The sequence below is a fragment of the Nyctibius grandis genome, chromosome 4, assembly GCF_013368605.1.
Source record: "Nyctibius grandis isolate bNycGra1 chromosome 4, bNycGra1.pri, whole genome shotgun sequence".
Lineage (NCBI taxonomy): Eukaryota > Metazoa > Chordata > Aves > Nyctibiiformes > Nyctibiidae > Nyctibius > Nyctibius grandis.
Genome location: NC_090661.1, coordinates 5880534 through 5899616, shown reverse-complemented (window position 1 = coordinate 5899616; position 19083 = coordinate 5880534). Strand labels below are relative to the sequence as shown.

At 36.5% G+C, this 19083-nt stretch overlaps 1 protein-coding gene across 1 annotated transcript in view; it reads right to left on the bottom strand.

Annotated features, from left to right (window-relative positions):
* Positions 1-504: 504 nt before the first annotated feature.
* LUZP2 (leucine zipper protein 2) overlaps positions 505-19083 on the bottom strand; it is a 194057-nt gene continuing 175478 nt past the window's right edge. Inside the window, exons 10-12 of the mRNA XM_068399738.1 lie at positions 14772-14858; positions 1299-1376; positions 505-609 (exon numbers count right to left, since the gene is read on the bottom strand). Of these exons, the coding sequence (XP_068255839.1) occupies positions 505-609; positions 1299-1376; positions 14772-14858 (270 nt within the window). The remainder of the gene's footprint in view (positions 610-1298; positions 1377-14771; positions 14859-19083) is intronic.

Sequence of the window (19083 nt, the reverse complement as noted above, 5' to 3'; positions counted from 1 at the left end):
TTATTGTTTGAGTAAGCAGATTTGAAATGGTATTACTGAAAGGTAAGTATACATGGACCCCTACTATTCCGTTTTTTACAGTTAGTCTTATGAGTTGTATTGTACTTCAACTATGTTTACACAAATATTTTTTTTCCCCACATTAACTGCCCCTTAACTTGATTTAAAACCTAATCTGCCATAAAGGTACATGAAAAAGAACAGACTGAGAAAATACTTGAGGATGGCTGTTGTTTACAAAGAAACTAATTTATAGTATGCAGTTACTGAACATGAAGAACAAGAGCCTGAAACGCAGACTGTATTACAAAGCATTTCTTCAAACATCCATTTTGTATTATTGCTGAAAGGTACTAGCTGGTCTATTCTAGACTAATTTACAAACATTCATAAAATAGTGAAAAATGCATGCTTTAGAAACCTGGTACATTTCATGCCTCTGGACTAAAAAGAATATGTAAATGGAAGCAAGTGATGGGCATTTTTAATGTAGATTAGTAGTGTTTAGAGTTTTTTTTCTTTTGTACTAACAGACTCTTCAAATTTTTTCTCATCTCTTTCAGGTGATTTTTTATCTTCGGGTTTAGTCCACGGAGGGCTGTGCAACTTCTGTTGAAGGTGAAAATAGCATCAGTGTAAGCATTGTATACACAACATGCACATACATAAGCAAATTAAAAAGTATGTTAAAAATCCATGGCAATAGTGCACACAGAGCTGTATTTCTGTTAAACCGATGTACCAGTCTTAAACTACTATAACAGAATATGATATTTGTCAACTGCATCTAGAAAGGGATTCTGATCTCTGCTATAGGAAGCATATTTAACAATCTTTGACAGTGCAAAACCATACAAGTCTGGCGCTGCTTTAAAATTGTGGTGATTTTTATCTTTCTCTCTCAGTCTACCAAATGAAGAGCTCAGATGTACAACTTGCTTAAGACTTTTCCGTTGGTATCATGGCTGAATGCAGCTTCATATAATCGCAGGTATATAATTATTTTGGAAATGTCTCCATTCTCCTGTTCCTAGTGCTACGGACATCACGTTATTAAATTAAGTAATTTGACTACTAGGAGAGTCCAGTTCTTCAAGTATTATATTGTTTTGCAAATTGTTATGAACCAGGAGCCATTCTGAACAGATGAATTGCAATAAGGTATAGTTAAAGTCTGAACAGAGTAAGCAGTTCTGTTTCAAAAGCGCTAGCGTAGAATGCGTAACTATACTTCAAGTAATTGCCTGCTTTACAAGAGCTTTTAATAAAAACCCGAGAGTTCCTCAGAAACAGAATACCTGAAAGCTTGTCTCCGTTTCTGCTGTCTTCAAACGAGATGTTGAATTATTGCGATTCCCCAAACACGTCTTGCCAACCTGTTAATACAAATGTCAGAGATAACTACTTTGTATTTTTCCTAAAATATTCATGTTTTTCCTAAAAAAATCCCAGGGGTTTTTTTTTAGCCTAGTTAATGAAATCGAACAAAACCAAAGTTTTCATAGCTAAGCAAATCCCACACTCCCATTGTCCCTATAATAGCCTAACGTGGCTGCAAGTTTAACAACTTAACACTTATCTAGCTTTTTTTTCCTCATGTTTAAATCTCATCACAAATAGTGAAGTTTATTCCTACAGTTATCCCATGGAACACATAAGTAATTATAATTGTCTGTTATGGGTGATGAAATAATAACAAACAGCTAAAAACTAACGTTACAGTTAGGACTCCTCTATTACTATTCCCTTGTCTAAACTGCTAGATCTCTTATGTATAATAATCCCTGAGTGGGGATATGTATAAAGATTCCCTGAATGGGGAAGTCAGATGACTCTCAAGGTACAGAAAAGCTCGTTAGGTTCAGTGTTGTAATTTTATTCCAGCAATAATGTGATTTTCTTTGCAAATATGCTTTTTAATATGAGGGAAAAAAGAGCTGAACAGTATAAATAAAATTAATGACACAGTAGATTTCTGAACCAAAGAGATCTCGTGTTACGAGTCTTAAGCAAAGATTTATGCAGCACTGAAATTTCTGCTGTAATTAAAGTCCCTTCAGGAGTGGGATTAATGATGCCATAGGCAAAGAAATGAAAATGTGAAATACAGTAAAATATTGATAATCTTTGGTCATTACTTTAAAATGGATTCACATTGGAATTTCTCTACTTGTTTTGCTATTAAAATGGATACATTTAAATGAAGTGAAAAGAAATGAGTGTTTTTTAACTCATCAAGACTCTTCCCAATACAACAGGAATTTTGTTTACATTACATTTTAACATAACTTTTCCTTGGAAATGCTTCCTGTTTAGTATAAGCCCTTGAAGATTTTTGAAGCTAAGTCAAGCCTAGATAGAATATTTTTTTACACCTCAGACGTAATCTAATATATTAATGAAAAAAGTTAAAAAATTATTAGTATATGGACATGAGCTTTTCTCATAGGGCTGTGAATGCAAACGTGCCTTCAACAAGAAACTCCCAATAATATCCACTACAAGGCTTGCTGGCGTTTCTGCAACTTTTTTTTTTCTTTTTTTATATTATGGTTGATAATATTGATCTAGGATAGAATAAGCTATTTGTGTCTAGGAGAGCAAAGGCATCATGAACCAAAAGAGAAAAAAATCTCTAAATGGTATGTTTTGAAGCATTTTTTTTCACAGATTTTTTTAAGAAAATGGAAAGTAAATCTGAATTCATCCTTAAATTGTGACACAATAAAAATTACATCACTCAGCAGGGAACACTGAAAATAACACCCTAACATGTAAATTAAATATCAAGAAATTTTATAAATATCCTTTCAGTAGAAATTACATTAAATTGGAGTTAATTAAAAAGTAAGAGACTGACAAGGGGGAAGAAAATTCATTAAGTTTTCGCACTTGAGATATTCTGACAGTCCCTTGCCTGCAGCAAAGTTGATCTACGAACAGGTGTGAATACAAAAGTGAAACATGTTATTAAGAAAACTACTTGGAGAGGAGACAGCTGCCTCCCTTCTGAAAGCTTCCAGAGAGACAGTGGTACTGCCCAGGATTTTACAGTACTTCGGGGGGGTTTTAGTCATGTTTAAGCTACTGAAGTGAGCCTCTGAGACGGTGCAACAGAAGTGACTGATGGTGGGGACTCCTTTTCAAATTTTTCCCACTATACACAATAGCTAATAAAAGTTGGATTAATATTACATTATAGGGAATAATCAGGGTAGTATTGATAAAAAAAAAAAATCTATTGATAAAGCACCTACTCCTCCTTTTATGAAAAAAATCAAATAACAACATGTGGTTTATGTTCTAGATAAAGACTAAAGAGCGAGATGACAGAGAGTAGAAATTTTTAATAACATTTTAATACTTCTAAATCTTAAAAGTGTGGTCCTGACAGAACTTGTATTTAATATATTTACTAGTGAGCTAGATTAAAAAAATGTTTCCAGCTTAGTCATGTTTAGAAAAATTTGAGGGTTTCAGAGACTTCTAGGTGAGCAGATTGAGGACAAAAGATGTTACAGGTCAAAAAAAAGAACAGCATTTCAGATTGTGTAACAAAGAGGACAGAAGTAACTCTAATGAAATATAAGATCATTTACAAATCCATCATTTACTCTAACTGCATATACTGAAAAAATTCAGGTAATGTACTTCACCAAGACAATACATACGAAATAGGAATCAAAAAATATTAATTGAAATTAATAAAAACATTGGTCAATCATTTAAGACATATACAAAAGAAGAAAAGAAAAGGTTACCTTAGAGAAAATAAAAGCTAATGATAAAAACAATGCTTTATAAGTGACTAATCTTTCATACTCTTTTCATAGACCAGATACCAAAGGCCATCTTGGTAGGAAAACAGAAGTGAAGATTTGTGTCTGTGATATTTCATATTTGTTCACTCACAGTTGTTTTCTTTTTTAGTAACACACCATATGGATCACTGCTGGAGAAAGACAGTAAAATGGGACATTTTTCTAAACAAAACGGCTCCTAGGTCTTTATGTTGTTAAAGTATAAAGCATTCATTATTGATTCCTTGTCGCAGTAAAACCTTGTATATCATTAACAAATAAATTACATGTTGAACAGCAGTGATGACTTTCAATATGCCATCAGTCAACGGCGGTTCGATAGCCAGAATGGGAACCAGTCACTGTGCTGAGCTGTACACGTCCACTGGCTCTCGGCTTTGCGTCAGTTCAGTTCCTAAAGCTGACACAGGTGGGCACAACAGCATCTCCTGCTACAACTGTAAACTGAGTTTAACACAACCTGAACTGAATCCCATACATGTACACCCTCATACATATATACAAACACATGCATATAGATATATACACCTGTGTGCATATTTATGTGCTTATATATACATACAAACACACAGGTGTGTATATATATGTGTGCAGGTATATGTATATATAAACACATGAATATACAAACATACACACTCCCTTTCCCTCAGCTAAACACAACCTCAGACAAGTGGGGAAATATAAAACCAATGCACTAGAACACCTTTCACAGCCATGAGTGACATACAGACAAAAAAATCCAAATATTAAATTTATTTTTTTTTTTGCTAGTGGTGGAAAGATTGTTTTGTTTGCTCTTCTGTGTGAGTCTCTCTGTCTGTCAGATTCACTCCTGTGAGAGGTACACCAATTACAAAAATACAGAATGATAGCTTGACATGGTGGAAACTAGCAAAAAGCAAAAATAATTGCTTTCGGAAAATAAAGGGGTTGAAATGTTGTCAGTGTGGCTTTTCTATTTTATGAAGATGAGATTTTAGAAGTGCCTGCTGGAAGAGCTACTGGGATTTTGCCAAGCTTTAAATCAAGATTTCAGCACATCAGGGACAAGAGGGTGAACTCATACCTGTGTGTTTCCCCCACAAGAGCAGGCACTCCAGCTGCCCTGTTTGGAGATGGGAGGGTGAGGAAGGGGAGAGGAACGGGAAGATGCCAACAGTGAAAGCCTCTATGCAGGACGCTTACATTTCCAGCTCATGCACAAACCCTCTAATGCCACTGAATAGAGCAGAGCACACCCTTATTCCTCGTAACCCACCATCTTCACGCCTCGCACCACCAAGGAGGAGGAAGCACAGTACAAAACGATCCCCCCCCTCAACATCCTCTTGTACAGAGATACATACACCTGGGCAAAAACAGCTTCCCCATTTCTCTCTGAGAAGATCAATTGCCTTTTTTCCAAAGAATGAACATTTTTTTTTGCAAATATTACTACAAGGAAAGCTAATAAAATGCTAAGACTATAACAAAAGACTAAAAGCATCCAAGTAGAAAGAATATTCAAAAGGTAAAGAAAAAAAAAGCAATAAGTCCCAGAAAAAAAAGGCTTCAAGTCAGTCCTGTTTAATGCAGCTCGATTGAATCCTCTTGTACCATCATAACAAAGCAGGTTGTAATATTTAAAATCTCATCAGCAATACCTCAAGGGTGCTCTGGTTTTCATACCAAGTGTAATCATGCCATTTCACAATATGGACTGTTTCCCCAACTGTGGTGCAGAAAGCTGTGTGAAGAGGAGTGGGAACATCGCACAGAGGATGAAAGAGTTTTGTCTGCACATAATCTCTATTGGTCACAGAAGAGTTTTAAATCTGTTCTGGCTTCATGGGAAGGCAGGGAACAGGCACCACTGTTCTGTCACCATGTGGAGACTCTGAACATGTCCCAGGTAACTCTGCAGACAACGCAGTCTCATATCTCAACCTCAGTGTAATGATTTAAAGTTTGGAATATATATGAAATAATTTTTTGCCTGTCCCCCTTCTTACTGCTTCCAGAGATGTTCAGCCAGGCTTTTTAGCTGCATACCAAAAATTAAAAAAAAAAAGAAAAATTTTAAATATCCAGGGGGAGATGAAGGTGCTGTTATCTAGATGATAGCCCTTTGTCCCTTAGCTAATGTCTTTCTGGGCATCCAGAAGGGTAGTATGTGGATCTAGGGTCAACACAATAATACAAATAATGTCGGCTATTTTCTTGTTTGTGCCTGAAGTGACAGGTGGATAAAGAATGTAGATCAAGAGGCAGAGGACAGTGCAGAGGTGGGCAAGACTGAATACCTGGGAAGCTATGAAGTACGAAGATAATTCAACACACATGCTTTGATCTAGCTGAAAAACACTGAATGACTAAAACTTGCAATATCTTAAAAAGTGCAAATTATTGTTAGCATGGTGAAAAGCTGTCTTATAATGAACTTTTCATACAAGACTAAAAAAATTCAGCATATTCTTTTGCATTTATGAAACCAACGGCAAAAAACCCAACAATATTCTCAAATTCTAACTTCAGCGCTGAAGTCTTTTTCCTGCCATTGGCATTTAGAACAAAACGGGCAGTTTATCCTTAACTACCCGTGTTAAGGATAAACTTCATAGAATCATAGAATGGTTTGGGTTGGAAGGGACCTTCTTCTGCCTTCCCTTAAGAAGCCTGAGGTTGGTGGTTTCAAAGGGAGCGGTGATGGTAGACTAACCCTGATCTCATTCAGAAGCACAATCCCTGATGTTTTGGAGATTCAATTAGTATTTGCTCTATTCATTGGCCACAGCCAACACCTACCTCACCAAATTGGAAAGAGCATTTGGACCATTTCATTGTTTTGCTCACCCAGCTAAACTTAACATTTATCAAATCTTTAGCTGCAACTATCACATACACAGGTTCATCACAGATGAAGAGGGGTTCTCCTATAGATATTTTCTTCAGCTCCTAAGAACTTCTCTATCAAGTACATTTCGCCATACCTTCATTAACATGTGCTCATACAAGGAATCCCCTTTTTCTAGATTCAGGAAGCAAACCTTCAATACTCATAATCACAGCCGGTCTTTATCCAAATAGACAGTTATTAAGTAAATGATGACTAGTTCTTGAAGTAGTTTTATGACTCAGAGCAGTGAACCAAGACAGAAAGATGGATTTCTCTGAAGCTTAGAGTCCTGCCTCCTCTCGTCTCCCCTTTCCTTAATATTCCCTTATTTTAATAAAAATTATAATAATTTAATGTGTTGTCTCGAACAATCAGTGACAGATCCCAGAATTTCACGCATGAATTAATTAATTTGACAGAATAATCTCTATATTTTATGTGTGGAAGCATTCTTTACTTTGCCATTAAGTTGTTCTGACTGGTATTTCCAGTATGTCTGCCATATATTTTGTAATTATGGGCATATTTGTAAGACAAACATTATATTCAATAAATTACATATGCTGTATTTTTATCATAAAACATCAAGAAGGATCTAACATTTGAACAGTCAACTTTAAAACCTCTAACACACAACACTCGGAATTCCAAGTAGTGAAAGCTAAGCCTTTCCCAAGGAAAATACTTCAGGAAAAACAAATTCTGGAAACTTTCAAGTGCGTTTGATAGTTGGTCATGCCATTTCACTGTTTTCACTGTTATTAACTCTTTTCAAATCGCATAGTTTCTTCTTAACATCTCCTTAAAATTTGACTTGGCCAACATTTACAATTTTTGTAACTAAGCACAACAGAAGTCTTATTGTGATTTTCTTCTACATAGTAGAGAAACAGTTAGACCAAATTTAGTGATGTTGAATGCTTGTTACTTGCTCTACATAAACTTTAAGAAACACATCTGTGTTTGCAAAATAAAATTTTCATACAAGGGGGTGGAATGTCCTGGTTTGGCCCAAACCAGGCCAATTAGTCTTAGAGAAACCAAGGTCACTGCTAAATTCCTCACTGCTTACGAGTGAAGAGCCGAAGGGGGGTCGCACCTGCAGGGAGGAGCAGGGAGGAGCAGGGAGGAGCAGGGAGGAGCAGGGAGGAGCAGGGAGGAGCAGGGAGGAGCAGGGAGGAGCAGGTGACCCAAGATTGACCAACGAGGTATTCCATCCCATACACGTCATTCTCACTTTCCTATTTATCACTAACCCACTGCCTCCTGGAGGTGGGGCCCAGGAGGGACGGGCCCTCCTGTCTCCCACTGATTGGTACCAGCTTTGCCAATTCTCCAGTTAAAAGCCTGCAGGTGTGATGGCAGGGGGAGCTACTGCATTTTCCCCTCTGCCCATGCTGGGGGGAGCAACTCTGCCTGAGGAGGATTTCCAAGCTCTCGATCTTGGTTTTGTATATATTTGTATATATTTGATTATTTCTATTATTATTATTATATTCTTTTTCATTATTATAGTTTATTAAAACTGTTTTAACTTTCCAACCCGTAAGTCTCTCTCCCTTTTCCCTTTCCCTTAGGGTCGGGGGGGAGAGGGTTAACAGAGAGCATCTGCCACTGGGTTAATAGCCGGCCCAGCTTTAAACCGTGACAGAAGTGCATTTTGCCTTAAGCAATACATTTTGCATATACAAGAGAAAAAAAAGTCTTTATGTGAAATTCTGGTTATAAAATATGCAGCTTGATCAGTAAAATACACAAAATTTTAGAAGTTACAGTATTCAATTCACCTAGTGAATTATAGAGCAGAGCTGGAGAGCTCCACAGCTGGATGTATAAATTACAAAGGTGGATCAGCCAAGCGTGCATCCTCATTTAAAAAGAATTTTCAGAAAGCCAGTTAAAATTCAGCATGTCCCTTGGCTATTAAACTACGCAATTTGATCTGCAAACTGCTGAACAATGTAACTAGAAGGGTATTCCACTGCATCAACACAGCAAATAAGAACTGGCTTTATTGCTCAAATAATCATCCAACATATCAGAAGTGGACAGGAAATCAAGAAGTTTAAATAAGTGACATTGTATCCAGGTTTTACAGTTAGAAAATAATTCTGCTTCCGCTAAAAGGAATCATACAGATTTGGTAGACCAAACATTGCAGCTTCAGCATTCCTTCGCATCACTACAGACCTCCTTTTGGCTTCAGCAGGCACCAAAGCAGATACGCAGAACGTTTGTGACCTCCTTTTGGCTTCAGCAGGCACCAAAGCAGATACGCAGAACGTTTGTAGAGTAGGATGGAGGAGAAAGTGCTGAGCTAGTTCTGAAGAAACTAAATCAGGTATGGGAGCAAAGGATGGCGCGGTTAGGTCAGCTGAGAAACTAGATATTTTGGTCGTCATTAGTCAAGTTAGGTCCACAGTTTATTCAAGGACATGTTTTGTCAGATTTGCTCATGAATTTATTACAGATCTGCATTTCAATCTCTTTTCACTCTCATTGTTTAGAAGAAAGGTATGGAGCAAGATGTACATGAAGTGTGCATGTATGTTTTCATAAGCCACCTCTGCAGTTTTTCATATCCTTCTCCTATTTTAGAGTACAGTGCACTGAGTGGATGGTTAAACTAAGATGATACAACTTCTTATGACCTTCATAGTCCTCACTTAGGGAACAGAATTACTGAATTCACTTTAAGAATTTTATCAGGTTGAAATTTTGTTATAATGATGATTTCTTTTGTCTCTCATTACTCCCTTAGGAAAGCAATGGGAGAGTACACTGTGATCGAAGCTCTGCAATTGAATCTGATAGAGAAAAATGAAGAAAAATGCTGTGGTTGCTTAGAAACGTGTACATGTTTTGCTCCAATACTCAGTGTCCTTTGTCACTGAATGATTAATAAACTTGCAGTGTTTGTTTACCGCAGGAAATTAAGGCAGTAAATAAAAGCACTATCACTTTTATTTATCCGAGAAGTCTCTACAAGGACAAAGAGAAAGAAATCTAAGATGAGAACAGAGAACAAAGAATCGCTTTATAAATTGTTTGATGTTTTAGCACTACCAAATAAATGGTTTTAAATGACGTGTTACACGCATAAGAATTATTTGATATGAAAAAGGGACAAAGTGCATTCTTGTGTTAAAGCCAAGAAAAAACTCCCAAAAGATTTTGGGAAGAGGGAAAAGGGAAATGATACAGGGAAAAGAGCTCTCCAGAACTCTGGTTCTGCACAGAGGCTTTCAGGAGCCAGTCATAGGGAAAACATCTCTGGACAAGACTAAGAAAAAACAGTATTGACAAGATTCCTCTAATAAAAGAATAATAATCTAATAATGTAAACTTTTAAAAGACAATTGAAGTTAAGATTTTTTTGGTCTTTGACAAATTTCGGATGATTTGAAATGATGAAGATGTTGTATTACAGGATATCATACCTACTCCTGTCTGCTTCAGTTCCCATGTCGAATTTCATGACAGGTAAGGTATCAGCAATATCTAATTTCAAAATATGCTAATATAATTTGTCCTGCCTGTATCTCATTTGTAAACAAATCTTCTTTTGTACCCATCCCAATGTAAACTACATTAATTGTTATGAACATGCATAAAAGTATAAAGAAGAAATTGCAGTAGGATTACAAATTTGAGACAGAGAGAGGGATGCTTAGCCATACAGACTAAAAAATGTCAGTTGAGATCAGCAACTAGCTATTTCCCTTTATTTTTTGCCTTAACAAGTGAAAGATTGCATGTGTTTCTCCAATCAGTCTTTGTTACAGTAATTCTTCCAAAATATAAATCACATTTTGTCAGAGACACAATCAGAGGATCTTCACAAAGTTCTAAGAAAATGTTGCTGAAATATTAGGTTTCTAAGTAACAGCATTTTAAGCATATTCATTAAGGTCCTGGTCTTTTATGTTGGCCTCAGCTTTCATTTATTTTTCTTAAACAAATGGCACATGAGAACCTGTCATATGTTCTCAACCTTCCAGCCTTTACTTCCTTCATTGGGAGTTCAGCAGCTATAAAAACTTCAGATAAACACATACACAACACCAAGTAATTATAAAAATATAAGAAAAACTGTAATGTATTCCCAAGTCTGGAGTTTTCTAAAAGTGACAGTTTTCATAGGTACAAATTACAGCTTTGTATTATTGAAGTAATATGATCCTTTAGGAAAATAAATTGCTCCTACTTCTTTCAGGATTTAAGGTGTTTATTTCTAAAGTCATCATATGAGGGTTAATTGTGGAAAGAAATATTATTAGTTCATTTCTCAAAACTAATTAATTTGAATTCTTCCTTGTCTCTAAAAAAATATATATCTGTTAACATAAGATATAAAATAATAATAAAAAGTGGGAAGAGGTTGCTAGCCCAATGTGGTCATCTGCTCTATTTTTATGATCCATGCAGCCCATGTTCAGATGGACAGTGCACGTAAGAAAAAGAAAAAAGTTTCAACTTAAACAACCACCAAGAAAATTACGCATCACTGTGAGCAACCCACAGGACAAAAAGTGTTCAAGGTAGGTCCTTAGACTTGTAAAAGAGTTGGAACAGTTGTGAAAAACGTATTTTAATGCTTTAGTCATCTTTTAAAATTTTACTGCCTTTCTTTAATCAATCCTTGGTTTACAAGAAAACTTTCCCATTTTCATAACTGAAGTTAGTGTGGTATTTAAAGGGAAATCAGGGGATTCTGACAAACTGGGATGTTTTATACTCCTGTGACAGGCTCCAAATGAGCCATTGTCAAAATTCAGGTGTGGAATCCTGCAAGTGCAGAAGGAATTCTCATAAAACATCAGGGGTCAGTGTGGGGATGATAGCATAGAAATAGAGACATTCTCTTGAGAGAATTATTTAATGCCACTCTGGCAAGAAAATTCCAGTACTTTGAGTGCAGCCACAATTTGAAAATAAGTATTTCTCTAAAATATTATGTATATTGTGTATTACCTGAGCTATATTCGTAGATCTCCTCTCACTTTTAGGACAGGACTGTTGCAGTTTGTCCTGCATGCCAGAGGCCGTGCTGCTGTACTACGCAGGTTGTTGCTCTTCAAAATAGCTCCTGGCTGTGTATTGCTTTGCAGCTATCGGCACAGAGAACTAACTCCTGGAATTTGCTTTGAATCATACCAATCAATTGGTTTTGTTTATTAAAAAAAAAAGTGGACTGAACAATTTTCTTATATATAAAAAAAGATACACCTAAAAGTCCCACTTGACGTAAGAGAACATGTCCTGAAAGTTTATAATTGTACCAAAGATTCTGTTTCTAATTGGGATAAATAGTATGTTTTATGGCTTCCTTGCTTGGAGGTGCAGCTCTCCTAACAATCTTTTTTGTAACTTGGCTCTCAAAGCCATTCCTTCAACAGACACTGCAAGCACAGTACAATGAAACTTCACGAGCACCTTTTTGTGTGTTAGTGTGAATCCTAGACTTTTTTTTTTTAATGCTAACAGAATGCAACCATGAATATTCCATTATATACCCATTCTTCAGTTGGAAAATGAATTTCTAGCAATTTCTTGTTTAAAAGCAAAATAAGACTGATAAAACTATAGCCTGCTTAATTTTCCAATAAGGAACATAATCTAGCAAGGCACAGTGAATTTGACTACCCCTGTGGTATGCTTCCTCTAATTTTCCTACTTTTTCCTCCATACAGGAAGTTTTGTTCAATACAGATTTAACAAACCTTAAAGATTTAAAATTTAAAGGAAATGTGAGTCCAACAGAATACAGAGCTAGTCTTAATATATGATAATTGAGAGATTAAATGATATAAAACTTAATCCTATTACTCAAATTTAGATATATAGCCTAATTTATTTTTCTTTGAATCATAACCTTACTTAGATGAAGGCAGGGAATAAGGTTAAACTTTAATTTAACTTGAATAATGAAAAATTACTTCCACTCTTCAAGAGTTGTAACTCCAGTTGGAGTCATCTTCTGCTTTCTCATACAAATTTTTCATACTAAACAGCATACCATGCTGACTAAACGGCTGAAAATACTAGTTGCTAGAAGCACAAAAAGCCACCACCACCCCCTAGTCAAAATAACTAAATCCACACTTCTATGAAAAAAATGCATCCTTTAGGTGTCTTTCATTGCATTATTTGATACAGAAATTAAATACTCTCTTGATTTGTGAAATGCTTTAACGACTATTTTTTTTTCTCTCTGCTTTAATATATTCACTTCTGTAAAAAAAAAAAAAAAATTTCTTGAACCTCTTTCCACAAATATCCAGCCTGAATAAATTCAGCTTCTACCTAAAGTAAACTATATTCTATCAAACTTTCCATAACTTTCCCAGGTGGTAACCAACCTCTAGTCATAACTTAAATGGACTTCACTCTGACTTCAGAATTTTACATCTTATTATTTCTTCTCCTTCTTCCATTTTTATTGGTAAGAAATTAAGTTTCCTTCATCTTTAGATGTTAGGAAAGCTGCAACAACAAATTACGCACTCTTGTCATGGACACAAAATTTCTGGTTGTCTCTGACCCCCTCTAGAAGATGCAGTAGAGGGGAATTCACTTATAATTGATAATTAATAAAATTAGTAATATATTTGTAATACATGGACAATATATACAGCTTTTTACAATTTGTTGGATACTTAATTATCTAAGATTTGTTTTCCAGACTTTTCTTCACATTGCTACACATTGCTATGATCGCTACCAGCAAGCTGGAGGCCTCAGCATAAGAAAGACATGGACCTGCCCATGAGTCCAGAGGAGGGCCACAAAAATAATCAAAGAGATGGAACACCTCTCCTATGAAGAAAGGTTGAGAGAGTTAGGGTTGCTCAACCTCGAGAAGAGAAGGCTCCGAGGAGACCTCATTGTGGCCTTTCAATACTTAAAGGGGGCTTATAAGAAAGATGGGGACAAACTTTTTAGCAGGGCCTGCTGCGATAGAACAGCGGGTAATGGTTTTAAACTAAAAGAAGGTAGATTCAGACTAGGTATAAGGAAGAATTTTTTTACAATGAGGGTGGTGAAACACTGGCACAGGTTGCCCAGAGAGATGCTGGATGTCCCATCCCTGGAAACATCCAAGGTCAGGTTGGATGGGACTCTGAGCAACCTGATCTAGTTGAAGACACCCCTGCTCATTGCAGGGGGGTCGGACTAGATGAAATTTAAAGGTCCTTTCCAATCCAAACTATTCTATGATTCTAAGCTACCCAGCTACCTCCAGATGAGTTTGTTATATTTGGAGGTAGGTAATGTGTTCAGTAGTCCATTCAAGAGCCGTTGTGACAGGCTTTTTCCTGCTGCCTTCTGTATTTCACCTCCAAATTAGTCAAGGGAGCACTATGGTGGTTGGACTATTGAGCAGGCAATACACTCTCTCAACAAATTTTGTCTCTCGTTCTTTCTATTTTTTCCTGTTGTATTTGTATCATTATAATTACAGCCATAACACATGCATTTGGGATTTCTGTTAGCAGCTCCCACCGTGCTGTTTGAATGAAAGTTTCGCCTCAGTAAAAGCAGCAGATTTGGCTTTGTCAGACGTGTCAGAAGAAAAACAAAGCTTGCGGCTGTCCTAGACTGGCAGTGGATGAGATTACATACTTTTAACTATTACACTGTCACCTCTTATATCTCCCCAAAGGTTTTGTTTTATCAAATGAAGCACCTGTGACAGCTGTGCCTGATTATTAGTGGAAACAATATGTAGAAAAGGTTCTGCATCTCGCTGTAATGCAGCAGCTCCTCAACCAGGAGGAAGCCAATTCTTGAAATGGTTAAACATCAAATCCCATCTTTTCCACTGCTGCTCTTCCCACAACAGCTCTACATGTTCTATTAAGTAGCCTTCAAAAGAAAGCCAGAGAGTATACCTGCACAGATTGACAGCAAAGAGCATTTGCTCCTCAGCACTTCAATGCAGAATATAGGTGGCTTATAAAATGTATGTACCAGCTTGACTAGGAAAAGTAAGTCACATCGATAATCGCCTAAGGCATTGATATTTCGTACAACCTAGATTAGACCCTGATTTCTAGGCGAGCTAAGCTTACATCTTGAGAATCGCAGTCCTGGATGCTCTGATTTTCCTCCTTTCTTGAGGCCGTGTGAAGATTCTCTTTCTCTGCTGAGGCGTTTCGCTGGACACGGGAAATAAAGAAAGAAAATAAAATAAACAGTTAATATAGATAAAATTTCAGAAAAGTCACGTTTGAAAAAAATCAGGATAACGACAAGAAACCAAGAGGTCAGATATTGCAAACTGTTAACTACTTTATACGCTGCATTTTCTGCCAATTTTGTAAAGAGAATGGTTTAATATTCATTCTCATTAAACCACTCCCGTGTAAAAGATTACTTTCACATAAGTAATCAAGACTTTCTACCTGAAAACTGACCACACACAAGTGACTTGATAGTATATTTTTTTGTATGTTAAGCAAAATCAAATGAAGTACAAATTAAATTATATTTTCTTTCATGCAAGCATTCGGATGGTGGGGGGTAAAGGAGGAAAAAAAAAGGCATTTGCAAAACTCATATTTTTCTGACTCTTGTGGATGCTTGGAAAGATTTAAGCCCCGAGTTGAAGCCGTTTATGAACTGCTTTAGCTGACTTCAGCTGTCTACAGTCTCTCCCTGCTGGGACCTCACGTCATTGCGAGCTGGCAAAACGTGTTCCATTTCATGCCTTTCACTTACCTCCTTACACTCAAAATGGACTGCAATATGGAGCAGTTACTCCACAGTCCAGGCTACCACTTTATACAAGCAGTGAATTTCCTTCCACTGAAATATTGGCTGTTTTAGGCATTTTTTTCCATATTTCCTGCAACTTTTAAGATTCAAAGGGACGTGAACAGGAAGAATATGCACTGCTATTTTTATATAGAGCTTGCACTGTATTTATTATACCTCAGTATTTTTAGTTTAGCTCAATAACTTCACAATTTTGCAGCCTTAAATACTAGACCATGGCACAACATGACAAGGAATTATTTCAAAAGGAAATGACCCATAAAATCTGGAAAATGTATTGCTAAATTAACTGGATATCCTGATACATGTATCATTGCCTGTACACCACAACTGCATCCTCTGCTGAGACATAAAGTAACTAAAACAGCTGGATGCATCATAATTTACTGATAGTCATGAGATTATCGTTATGACCACCTTGTGATTCTTAGTTCTGCAGAATTATTTGTTTAAAAACCATTCTTCTTCTAGTGTCTAATTCAAAGTCCACTGAAATTCATGGAAGGAATGTAAATTACGTAAGATTTATAAGTGTTTCCAAAATATACCTTTGCTAAAAATGACTTATTCTTACTCTGATACAATATATTCCCAGAAAATAATCAAATTTAAAAACAGCATTGATGAGCCTCTCTTTTTTGTTATAAGTTTCAGATCATGAAGAGTTTGTCACTATCCTTAGGGTCTTGGCTTCCATCAGATTGTCTTCAAGACATCTTAAAACTCTTCAGGGGAATGGGGACAGGGAACAAATCAAATTAATTTCTCTGCAAAGAAAAGTTAGAACTTCAAACACCAGTTTTGAAAGCTTGAACCATCCTTTCCTCATGTCACTTACACTGCATTGAATTACTAGCGAATGCAAAGTTTTCAAAAATGATGGAAAACAGGAGAAAACAAACCTGGCTAGTTACTGTTTGCAATAGTCTCTCTTTAATAGCTCTTCAGTGAAGAATTGTTAGTTTTATAGAGTAAATGACTACTAGAAAAAGCGATGAGGAAGTGAACATATTAAAGCAATCAATAAAAAAAATTGTTTTGTTAAATAATGAATGTCATTTCATACCAGTAATGAATGATTTGCCTGTTTGGACTGAAAGAATTATTACAGTTCTGCAAACCTAATTCTTTTCCATTGAATAAGAGAGGCATATGTACAATGAATGATAGCACACACATTTACCTGATTACTTGACTCCTTGAACCAGTAAATCCCCATGGGATGCCAGGAAAACCAGCCAGCTTGAAGCCTTATTAATTCAGGAGAATAAATGTCTATGCATAGTGCTTCTAGTTTCAGAATTTGACTCCTGCTCAAGATTGTACCTTAGCAAATTATACACGCAGCATATATACCCAATTTCTCAGCATGTTGTACTCATTTCTACAGAAAAAAAGGGGAAGTTGGGGATATTTAGGTGAGGCTGTCATCAAGAAAACACTTTTGCGGTCTCAAGTTTTCAACTGCTTACAGCATTTCCTACCTCTAGGAAAGTGGAAAACAGGAAAATTTCCAATTCTCATCCTCTTTAATATTCAGAATAGTCAAGTACAATATTATATCCTAGAAGTCTTGCTCTTTTTTCTCTCCAAAAACAAAATATAACATTTTTTGAGGAGTTTCAGTTTTCATATGATTGTCTTAACCACTATGAGCAGACTCTGTAACAGCCTTTACAAATCACTTGCCACAGCTGCACTGCTCAGATGCCGGCCAAGCTGGGGAACAGTGATGGGTCTGCTTTGTTCCCTGTCTGGTTTCTAATTGATAAACATCTCGTCACTTCAACTATTGCATAACCGTCATCTCCAATTATTTTTCATATTGTCACCCTACGCTGACATTGATCTGCATGTCTTGAGTTCCATCACGCTTCTCGGAGTGGCCAAATGAGGACAGCAGAACAGAGGGCAAGAAGGTGTCTTGCCAGGCCCTGGCTGGGTCCTGTAGATTTGAAGTCTGTCCTTTGGGCCAGAACATCACAGGGCTTTCTTGCATCTTATGTAGGTACTTTTGACCTATAATATTTTGACAGTAAGACTCACTTCTTACATGGGGGAAAAAAAAAAATCAAAACAAAAAGTAAGAATTTTGAAGGCTTATCTGCTGATGATGTGGGAGACTTTGAGACAGACTTTGCAAACAAGATCCTTTGTTATTAAAAATAATCTCTCCTAATAAAAAATGAATATGCTATTATTTGTCTGAATGAAGCCTATTTACTAGATTGACAGCTTACCTAATAAAAATGCCATCAAATGTTCCAGAGTGAAATGGTTTGGAAATAGTTTCTGAATTCCTTCCCAATTTGCTTAAAGCTTTCCGAACCATCCTCAAAGCTTTTCTATGCAGGATTTCACATGCAAACATTTTTTCAAGGATCATCAACCCTTTTATTGTTTTTCTTTGAAATAATTTAGAAATGACAGCATCTTCCTGGTGAGACCCTACAAGCTTGACTAAAAACCAAGCTTTGCATTTCAGATACTTGAAATAAGCACAATTGTTTACAATGCATTTAATGTATGTGCTTGCAGACGAAACTAGACTCCGTTGGTGTGTGCTTTGCTTGCAGAATTGCAGAATACTTATGACAGAGAAGCAAGCCAAACTCCTCATTTCTTTGAGTTCTCTTCCAAAGTTTGCACTGGAATAAATGACAGAGCCCAATTCTGCTTCATGCCTTTGAAATTTCCTTCAGTTATGCTTTATATATTTTTCATTTCTAATATCAAACAAATTTTCTCCTCAAAGCATGCATTGTTGTTATAATATCCTCATCTTAACTGCTAAATAAAACTGCAAAGTTAGGTCAACTAAATTCCATCTTTCAAAAGGTTTTTTGACTTTGGTATGTAGTTCAATTCTTTCCTATATTAGAAACTGTCTTATCAGATCTTATTTCTTCCCACATGGATTTTTGGCATGGCTGCACAACTCTTACTCCCTAGTCAGCATTCGTTCATGTGAGATGCCAGAGTGCTATTGACAGGACTGCTTGCCAGATAACCTGCCAACACAAATATGGGTTCCATCAACGTATTTATGTCCTGTTACTTAGACTGTCACAGATCACTCATTTCTACACTAATGGTTTCTAGTGATATTCAATTTCCATGTTTAAAAAAAGTATTTAAGGATACTCATACTGATCTAACAGGAAGATTGCACAGCATTTTGAAGGTAAGCAAACAAACTAAGCCATTTCTGGCAGAGTGCAAGTTCATGATACCCAAGGACCAAAAAAAAACCCAAATCAGTTCTATGACAGACATAATGATTTTTCTCTAATAACGGGCAATGTTCTGATACACATATTCATAGCCTGTTTTGATAAACTTTAAATGCAGAAACCATTGGAGTTTGCCCAGAAACACATTTTTTGCTACTGAGGGCTTCATTGGCCTAATCTACAAACATTCAAAAACTACCTACAGCAAAGACTTGCTACCCTGTGCCTGCTGCGCCTGGCTGCACTTCATGACATCCATCTGGCATGTTGAATGGACACCTGGGCTGGGGGTTGCTTCTATTCACCCACCTCCAGTGAGGTTACTGAACGGGTGGTCTGCAAAGGGGCTACAAATAGGAAACAACCAAGGCCT